The 9,178-nt window shown below is 35.3% G+C and overlaps 1 protein-coding gene across 4 annotated transcripts in view; it reads left to right on the top strand.

Moving 5' to 3' along the window:
- The window catches only part of Ubr3 (ubiquitin protein ligase E3 component n-recognin 3), a 219,890-nt gene extending 212,361 nt beyond the window's left edge, over positions 1 to 7,529 (top strand). For 3 of the 4 annotated variants that reach the window (XM_029565774.1, XM_029565775.1, XM_029565776.1), the window contains exons 36-39: positions 768 to 947; positions 3,867 to 4,076; positions 4,653 to 4,792; positions 5,078 to 5,285. In XM_029565774.1, the coding sequence (XP_029421634.1) occupies positions 768 to 947; positions 3,867 to 4,076; positions 4,653 to 4,792; positions 5,078 to 5,195 (648 nt within the window). In that variant the 3' untranslated portion in view covers positions 5,196 to 5,285. Of the gene's footprint in view, positions 1 to 767; positions 948 to 3,866; positions 4,077 to 4,652; positions 4,793 to 5,077 lie in introns of all 4 variants that reach the window. The other variant, XM_029565777.1, reaches the window with a different exon arrangement.
- Positions 7,530 to 9,178: the final 1,649 nt, after the last annotated feature.

The raw sequence follows: 9,178 nt of genomic DNA, 5'->3' as shown, positions 1-9,178 counted from the left end.
GAGATGTACCCTAGCTCAGAAAAATGTTATTGAATAGGTTAATGCTGTTGTAATGAAGTGCTTCTTCTAATTTAAAAAAAAAAAGAACACAAAACTGATTTTGTCTCATGTATATTATGGATTCAGGCAAATTATTTAGTACTTTTTCATGTGAATTCCATGTTTGTGTTGTTGTTCCTTATCCACATTGGCAACCAGTCCACCTGCATGTCTCTCTTTTGGTGGGTTATCAAACCTGTAGCCTTGCAAAGCACCCTACCACTCAGCTATATCCCCAGCTCTTGGTTTTTGAGACACAGTCTCACTAGTCAAAGTCCAAGCTATATTCACATTCTCTTTCTTCAAACTTGAACTTTCACCTTCATGCCTGTACCTCCTGGGTGCTGAGATTACAGATATGCCCTACCATGCCCAGCTTAATATATATGCCTTTTTAACCTGGAGTAGTTTTCTCTTTACCTAAAATTACTTTTGCTTTTATAGAGTAGCTAGCTTCTGTAAACAATTCATCAGATATATGACAATTGTATAAAAGCAGATGCTTTAACATTTAAGAGTTAAATTTCAAAGAAAAATATTTGAAGCATATTTGGGTACAATAATGAGGACTTGTTTCTGTGTTTCTTCTGCTTCCTCCACTTTTGTTTTTTTGGTTGACTTAAAGTTTCCTGCTGCCCCAAAGTAGTTGGTGAAGATGACAATTAAAATATGTATAATTTATGTTCCTGATGAAGTATCTTGAGAATTTGTTATTTCATGTCTAAAAGGAAGAAGAAGAATTTTCAGTTCTTGCCAGCTGCCTGGGACTTCTGCCAACCTTTTACCAAACAGATCATCCATTCATCAGTGCCTCCTGTCTGGATTGGCCGGTTCCAGCATTTGACATTATAACTCAGTGGTGTTTTGAGATAAAGTCATTTACTGAGAGACATGCAGAACAAGGAAAGGTATGTAAAAAGATTAGTGCTTGCCATGATGATGATGTGCTAACAGGTAAGAGAATAATGAGAAAATTTAAATTTCAGGTCATCTTTTAGTTTATTTTTAAAATATTTTACTTTTTTTTTTGTGTGTGTGCATGGGTATATTGCCTGCATGTATGTAAGTGCACCCATGTTGTGCAGTGCCCATGGAGGTCAGAAGAGGGCGTTGGATCCCCTGAAACTGGAGTTATGGATGATTGTTAGCTGCCATGTGGGTGCTGGGAATCAAACTGGGTCCTCTGTAAGAGCAGTCAGTACTTTTAACCTCTGAGCCATCTCTCCAGCCCTGATACTTTTAGTTTAAATCAGAGAAAAAAAAAAAATTTTTTTTTTTTTGGTCTTTTTGAAACAACCTGCTTTCATCATCTTTTTAAAAAAAATATTTTATTTATTATTTTTATTTTACATGTATGATTGTATTGCTTGTATGTATGTGAGTGCACCCGTGTTGTGCAATGCCACGGAGGTCAGAAGAGGGCTTTGAATTCCCCTGGAACTGGAGTTAAGGATGGTTCTTAGCCACCATGTGTGTGCTGGGAATTGAACCCAGATCCTCTGCAAGAGCAATCAGTGCTTTTAACCGCTGAGCCATCTCTCCAGCCCCCACAACCTGCTTTCTTATACAACACAGGCCCACCAGGGGTGGCACCACCCACAGTGGGCTGGGCCCTCCCACATCACTCATTAATCAAGAAGATGCCCTACAGACGTGGCCACAGGCCAGTTCAATGGAAACAATTCACCAATCGAGGCTCCCTCTACCCAGATATGTTAGTTGACACTAAAGCTATCCAGCACACATGCTTAAAATAATATTTGAACTGGAAATTAAATGATCATGGCTTTAACTCTTAAATGTGGGCTTTTGCTGCCCACTTGACTAGTGAAGGAATTTGCATAGCAATGACCAGAGAGTGGAGGAATGGGCAGTGGGATTTTGGGGGTGTTGTGATCTTATAGTTCCTCCAGAGAACTAGAGTTTCTGAGAAATGGGGTAATATGATGAAAAGATTGTTCCAGGGGGTATTTCTGGTGATCCTTTGGTAGATAAAGTAAGGCAACAACAAAGCCAGAGATTGTTTACATAGTGAAGAAAATAGGGAATTTTTTTTCTGGTAATAAAAGTAAGAAACCTTTGAGAGAAATATATTTAACTTGGTGATTACATGGCTTATAGATCTTAAATCATTAGCATCTTACAGTTCTTATGGGATCATGCTCCTGCTTAAATATCATTGAGATGCTCCCTTATACATTAAGGAAAATTGAAACCTTCACATGGCAATCAAGGACCTTCACCATCTTGTGTTTCCACAGTAATTTATACCACTCCTGCTACTGCCTTACTCAGATCATAAAAGAATGTTTTGTAAGTGTGCTGTACACTTTAAAACTTCTACTACTGCTCCTGTTCCTTTTATCTAAAACAACCTTCCTACCCTTCTGATGAACTAATCAGTTTTTGAGACTTTGCTAAGATAAATGTTGCCTCTTTGATGAAGATTAGTCTGTCTTTCTTTATTGTCTTATGCCCTTCCGTAGTTCTGCATAACTACACTTCTATCTGTTAACAGCTGCTGTATTTATCACACTTGCTCCTCCTCCCTGCTTTTTCTGATAGGGCTCAACTCAGGGCCTCACACATGATAAGGATGCTCTGCATCCCTGAATGATACTGAGCTTAGCACATGTTTATCACATTTGTTTCTTTAAGGTGTATTTTTGTTGTTGTTTTTTTTTTTGTTTTTTGTTCTATTTTGAGACTATGTAGCCCTGACTGGTCTGGAACTCACTATGAAGATAAGGCTGGCCTTTAAACACACAAAGAATTGCCTGCCTCAGCCTCCTGAGAGCTAGGACTAAAGACTTACACCACTGTGGCTGGCTAATATATCTTAAAGAAGGCTTCATAGAACAAAGATTACTCGTTTTCTTTGAATTTCTTAATTCCTAGAAAGTGTCTGATAGAGATTAGTCACCTAGTAAATATTCATGGAACTATTTAGTGTGACTAGAGAAAAATCTAGAAAAATTACCAGTATTTTTGTACAACTGAAGATAGTAAATAATGTATACCCTGTAGGGAAATTTAACTAACTTGGAATTTTTTCATGCTTCAAGCAGGGAGCTTATTAAAAGAATTGTAACCTGGCACTTATGGATACAAATGATCCAAACAGCTTGAAGTGTGATGAATTTTACCGATTCTAGGAAGGAGCTTCATCTAAAACATTAGAATAGGAATGATGAGCTACAACTATGACTTTCGTTAAAGAATAAACTAAAGGGCTAGTGAGATGGCTCAGCAGTTAAGAGCACTGTCTGCTCTTGCAGAGGACCCGGGTTTGAATCTCAGCACCCACATGGTAGCTAACAACTGCCCGAAACTCCAGTTCCAGGGGATCCAGTGCCCTCTTCTGTCTTTGTGGACATTGTATGACACAGGTGCGCTTATATACATGCAGGTATAACACTCATACATATAAAATTAAATTAGTGAATTAATTTAAAAAGGAATTAGCTAAAGAATTATTTATGTGAAAGGTTAAAACCTGGTTTCAAAAAATGTTTAACTATTTAAAATGTTTGCATTAGGCATGTTTCAAGACAAACCTTGATATTTTTTCATGCTTGCTCAGAGGCTAATATTTTTCTTTTAAGTAATAAACTTACATGTCTTAGAGTGCTTAGTCTAAAATTTCATGTCTATTATAATTGAAGTCTACATGAAGATAGAGAATAATTGCTAAAGTTTTGTTGTTTATAAAATGAGAAAGAGAAAATTGTTAATAAAGAAATAAGTTCCGTTTTTGAAGACAGATTTTCCTCCCTAAAATATAATCCTTTTAAAAATTAAAATATTTATGTATTTGGATGTTTTAGGCCTTACTTATCCAAGAGTCAAGATGGAAATTACCACACCTGTTACAGTTGCCTGAGAATTATAACACCATATTTCAGTACTACCATAGAAAAACCTGTAGCGTGTGCACAAAGGTTCCCAAAGACCCAGCTGTCTGCCTTGTTTGTGGCACTTTTGTGTGCCTGAAAGGACTTTGCTGCAAGCAACAGAGTTACTGTGAATGTGTATTGGTAAGCAGTAGTAAAGAGCATCAAATTCATAACAATTTGAGCCTCATGGATATGGGGTATATGGTCAACTCTCAGCTGTTCACATTTAAATAGTCTATGAATTAAACATTTAGAGATTGTGTGTGTGTGTGTGTGTGTGTGTGTGTGTGTGTGTGTGTGTATGTGTATTTTCCTCCTAATTCAGAAAAGTTAAAAAAAAAAAAAAAAAAAAACTGGAGAAAAAACAAACCTGCCCAAAACTCAGAGTGTGTTTAAGTAAGTAAAACTTCTTTTAAATACAATTTCAGTTCTCCTTTCTTTTGCTATTTTTTAATGAGCTGGAAAACAGTCATCATCTAAGCTGTGAGGGATGCTAGCCTCTAAACTAGGTTGGCTGTAAATTGCTCCCTGGATAATGCTTACCCAAACTTTTTCTAACATGTTAATAGGCTGTGGGAATGGGGTTACAAGTTTAATATAGATGAAATCTTATTAAAAATTTAAATAACTTATTTAGAAGACACTGAAGATGTTTTTAATTTTGCTATGAGAACTATTTGATTATACAATGCATTGTTATGTTTTAAATTTTTTTAGCATTCTCAGAATTGTGGTGCTGGAACAGGAATTTTCCTTTTAATCAATGCATCAGTGATTATCATCATCCGAGGTCACCGGTTCTGCCTCTGGGGTTCCGTCTATTTGGATGCTCATGGAGAAGAAGACCGGGATCTTAGGTTAGGCTTGCTTGGATGTGTCCATGTGTTTAGTGAAGTTTGGTCAGTAGAAACCAACGTGCTATACCATGCTTCCTAATTTAGTTTTTTAAATATTAAGAAGTTCTGACAATTGTTAATTTAGAATAGTTATTTATAGTTTTGAGATAATTTTTCTGTATTCAAAATACACCATATAAAGCAAACAAAATTACTGCAATTTTTACCCCAATATATTAAAGAAGAAATGCATGTGAAATCCTGATTGTATTTATTTTAATGCTTTCTTCTTTCTTTGTATTCCAGGCGAGGCAAACCTCTCTACATTTGTAAGGAGCGATACAAAGTTCTTGAGCAACAGTGGATTTCTCATACTTTTGATCACATCAATAAAAGATGGGGCCCACATTACAATGGGCTGTGACACCTCAGCAATGCATTATATTATCATTTTCATTAAGAATTGGTTTAATCAACAATAAGCTTTAATTTAATTTGGGGAAAATAATACTTTTGCTGAGGGATAAAAAGAAACATACATTATGAAGCCTTTCCAAAATTAGGTGCTTGTAACTACGTTAATGATATAATAATTTTTTCAAGTATCTGGACAACAAATAAGTTAAATCATTCTTCAGTGGTCATTTTTAAGTGCACAACTAATAAAAAGCACAACTTGTCCACAAAAATCATTCAGAAATGATTTTTCCCTACAATGCATATCAGCTATTCACTGATAGAGTAAATGTGATTTATTTGAAATTTTATTGCTCTTTCTGTTTTAATTTGCATCTTCTTAATATAATGCATCTTTTTCTCTGTCATTCTTGTATTGATTTGAGATTTTTGCTGTATGTAATTAGAAAAATGTAAAACATGATTTATGTGAAATATTGTATAGTAAAAGTTGGTCTAATAGTAGAACTTTAAATTTTTTCTTATTGTGAGGAATCTGTTAAAAGTTTAAGGCTTTGCTGAAAACTTAATTCATTCTCAGGAATTTCATAAGTATTCTCCCCAGGTACATAATCAAAATAGCTGTAAAATAGATAGCTGCTGTTTATATAGTGCAGTATATTGGGGGAGGGGCAAGGCATCTGTGGAGTTGGGGAGGTCCTTAAAAACAAAAGTTTGTGAGCTGAAGATGTAGCTCGGTGGTAGAGTGTTTAACATTCACAAAACCCCGAGTTTGATCTTTTGTGCCACAAAATAAATAAATAAAAATAAAATTTGCCATTTCAGTTGAATGAGAGTTAGTGACAAGCAGATTTTACAATAAAATCAAAAGATTTAAGAGCATACACATGGCAGATTTTTTTATTCTGTGCATGTCCACTTTTTATTACCAAATAAGTTTTTATTTATATGGTTAGACTGAAAAATGCTCATTCATCCCAAGAGAGGAATCTTAAGTTTTGGAACTTTCCTATCAACTGTAGACGTTCATCTGTATTGTATTCATGCAGTATAATCACTGCTGGTTCTGTGTGGTTTCATGGAGGGGGTGTTGAGTGATACTGACCCTCATGAGGTAGTCATGCTTCTGCTTCATAGAAACTGCTATGAAAACCTACTTAGGTATGCAGGGTTTTAAAATCAGAATGGGAATAATTGAGCTAAAAATCCACTCAGTAAGGAGGGGAGGGAGATTACAGAAAAACATGTTATATATTGGTACCAAGATTTTTTCCCAAGTGATTCAGTAATTTGATGGTTATTTAAAACAGTACTATCAAGCAGTTCCTAGTACTTTGGATTTCCATGGCTTATTACATAAAATTATGTTTTTACTTATAAAAGTAAACTCAGAAACATCTAATGATGAAATATAAAAATAACATTAGATCCATGTTCTAAAAGTTTTTTAATTTCATGGCATTATAGACTATGAAATGAAAATTAAATGATGGCCTTGCATTAAAATAAGAAAACTGAGTAATACATACTCAGATGTATTGAAAACATTAGAAAATTACCTGTAGCTCTAGAAGAAAACACATGGAAATAGCCTGCTATTTTTATATACATTTCCAAAATATTATAACTTTCCGTAAGACTAGAATGATTCTCTCCAATGAAATCACTGTTATTTCTAACACGTTGCTACTTTTAAAATACTGTATCATAAGTTCAGCCTGTTACATATTTTGCATTGGTCGTTATGAATATCAGACCATTTGTAAGTGTGGTTGAAGAGCAAAATGCTAATTTACATCTCTAGTAAATACTGTTACAGGATTCATGAACTTGACTAATTCTGCAGTTTGAAACTCTGATGCTATATATACATGGTAAAATGTATTCAGACTTTGATCACTACATATTTAAAATGGAATGTTTATGATTGTGCATATGGATGTGAAGTGAAAATATTAGCCTTAACTTTAAAATTTGGGTATTTGATAGTGTTTATTTTGATATTGGTGAATTAGTCACCGGTAAATTTTAAAAAAGCACTTGGTTGAAAATTGTACTTGAATACATATGTGCATGCTGCTAAACTAGAACTTTAATTTTTTTCCCCTAACTTTTATAAGTCCCATTTATAAATCCACTTTTAAAAATAACAGGTCCAAGTTAGAGTGATGTGTGTATATTATTCAAAAAATGTACTGGTGTGATAATCTTGTATGAATGATCATTTAAATACAGTACATTACTGTAGAAGCTAAATCAACCTTTATAATTAAGCAGAAATTTAAAAAACTAGGAATAATTGACATTGTAAGATATGTTAATAAAAACCTACTGTCATTTGGTTTGTGTAAGAGCCTTAAAATGCTTAATGTTTATATGTTTTTTCCAAAGATAATTAACAGTAACACAAGTGAGTGATAATGTAATTAGAAGTTGCCTTAAGGTGGAATAAGTGTAAATGGCTTGTGCCCTTTTGCTTTTTATTTGCAGGGTACATAACCTGTTCTCAAAACTTTTGCTAAGTGTTTGTGGTTTGGGGAGCACAAGGAAAAGATGAGTGTCTAGACCTGTGGAACACTGCTATGGTCCCTGCTTTTTTTCTGTGGGTTCCCAGTGAGGCTTAGAAAATGCAGTGTATTTCGTGATGGCATGTGTTTTGAGTAGTGTCTGGTCTTACTTGAATGACATTTCTCATCATTGTACTTCTATCCTGAAGTTCAGCTAGTGATCAGCGAGGCATCCCTTTTCGCTCTCAGACTTTTAATTTAGTTTTATGCATTCTGCTATTTATTGATTTCTGTGATTTATAAAGGATGCTAACAAAAGCACTGAAGGCTTGGTAGCAACACTGAAGGAGATACAGCCTAAGATACTCTATACCATCTTCAGGATTGTAATTGCTGGCTTTCAGATTCCTTCAGTTGGCTTGTATTTGAGGTCATGTTAGAAAACAGCAAAATAAAACAACAAAAACAAAACCTGTGGTTTTAACCACTAGAATCAAATCTCCAAGATACTTAATTGTGATTACCTGATAGTTGACAGCTGCAGAAAGTGGATGACTGGAGACTGTCTCAGCCCCTCCTTTTCATAGCAGTCCTTTCCTTGGGCCTTATGATCTGCTTGGATTACGTTAAGTACTCCTTAATTCAACAGTGAGGAGCTGGAATGGGCAGCATGAGAGCAACATGATCATCTCTGTCTACAACACTTTGAACTCCCTATTAACTAGGTGTAAATTGAGGGATATGATACTGGAAGTCTCAAGAAGTTTTAAAGAACAACAGATTTATTTGTTTAACTTTATTATGTGTGATGTGGGGGGCGTGCTACAGCAAGCCTGTGGAGGTCAAAGAACAACTTTGTAGAGTCAGTTCTAGAACTTGCACCTTTATGTGGGCTCTGGGGATCAAACTCAGATCATCAAGCTTTGCGCAAGCTCCTTTACCCACTGAGCCATCTTGTCACCCTGAGAGAACAGATTTAACAGAGGCTTTCAGTTTTCTTTTGAAATTGTAAAGAAAATAGCTTCAGTGTTGAAGCATTTAAGTTCATTTATTTAGCACATACTTATCGAACTCTTACATACTATGCACTGTGATAAATGTTGGAAATATAGTGGGAAGGAAGTCTGATACATAATTTTGTGTGTGATTAAGGCTACAAATGTGTGTGTTGGGGGGGTGAAAGGAGTGGAGTAGAAAGTACTATATTGTTGGTTACTCTTTTTTAAAAATATTTAAAAAATTATTTTATGTGTATGAGTATATTGCCTGCATGTATGTAAGCACACCCATGTTGTTTAATGCCTGCAAAGGTCAGAAGAGGGTGTCAGATTCCCCTGGAGTTATGGATGTTTGTTAGCCACCATGTGGATGCTGGAAATGAAACCCAGGTCCTCTGCAAGAGCAGCCAGTGCTTTTAACTGCTGAGCCATCTCTCCAGTCCCTCCATGGGTACTCTTAACTGAACTTGGGGCATATCAATAAG

This window comes from Nannospalax galili, unplaced genomic scaffold (assembly GCF_000622305.1).
Source record: "Nannospalax galili isolate Female #2095 unplaced genomic scaffold, S.galili_v1.0 scaffold1398, whole genome shotgun sequence".
In the NCBI taxonomy this organism is placed as follows: Eukaryota; Metazoa; Chordata; class Mammalia; order Rodentia; family Spalacidae; genus Nannospalax; species Nannospalax galili.
The sequence above is the reverse complement of the archived record's forward strand: the minus strand, read 5'-3'. Positions and strand labels throughout refer to the sequence as shown.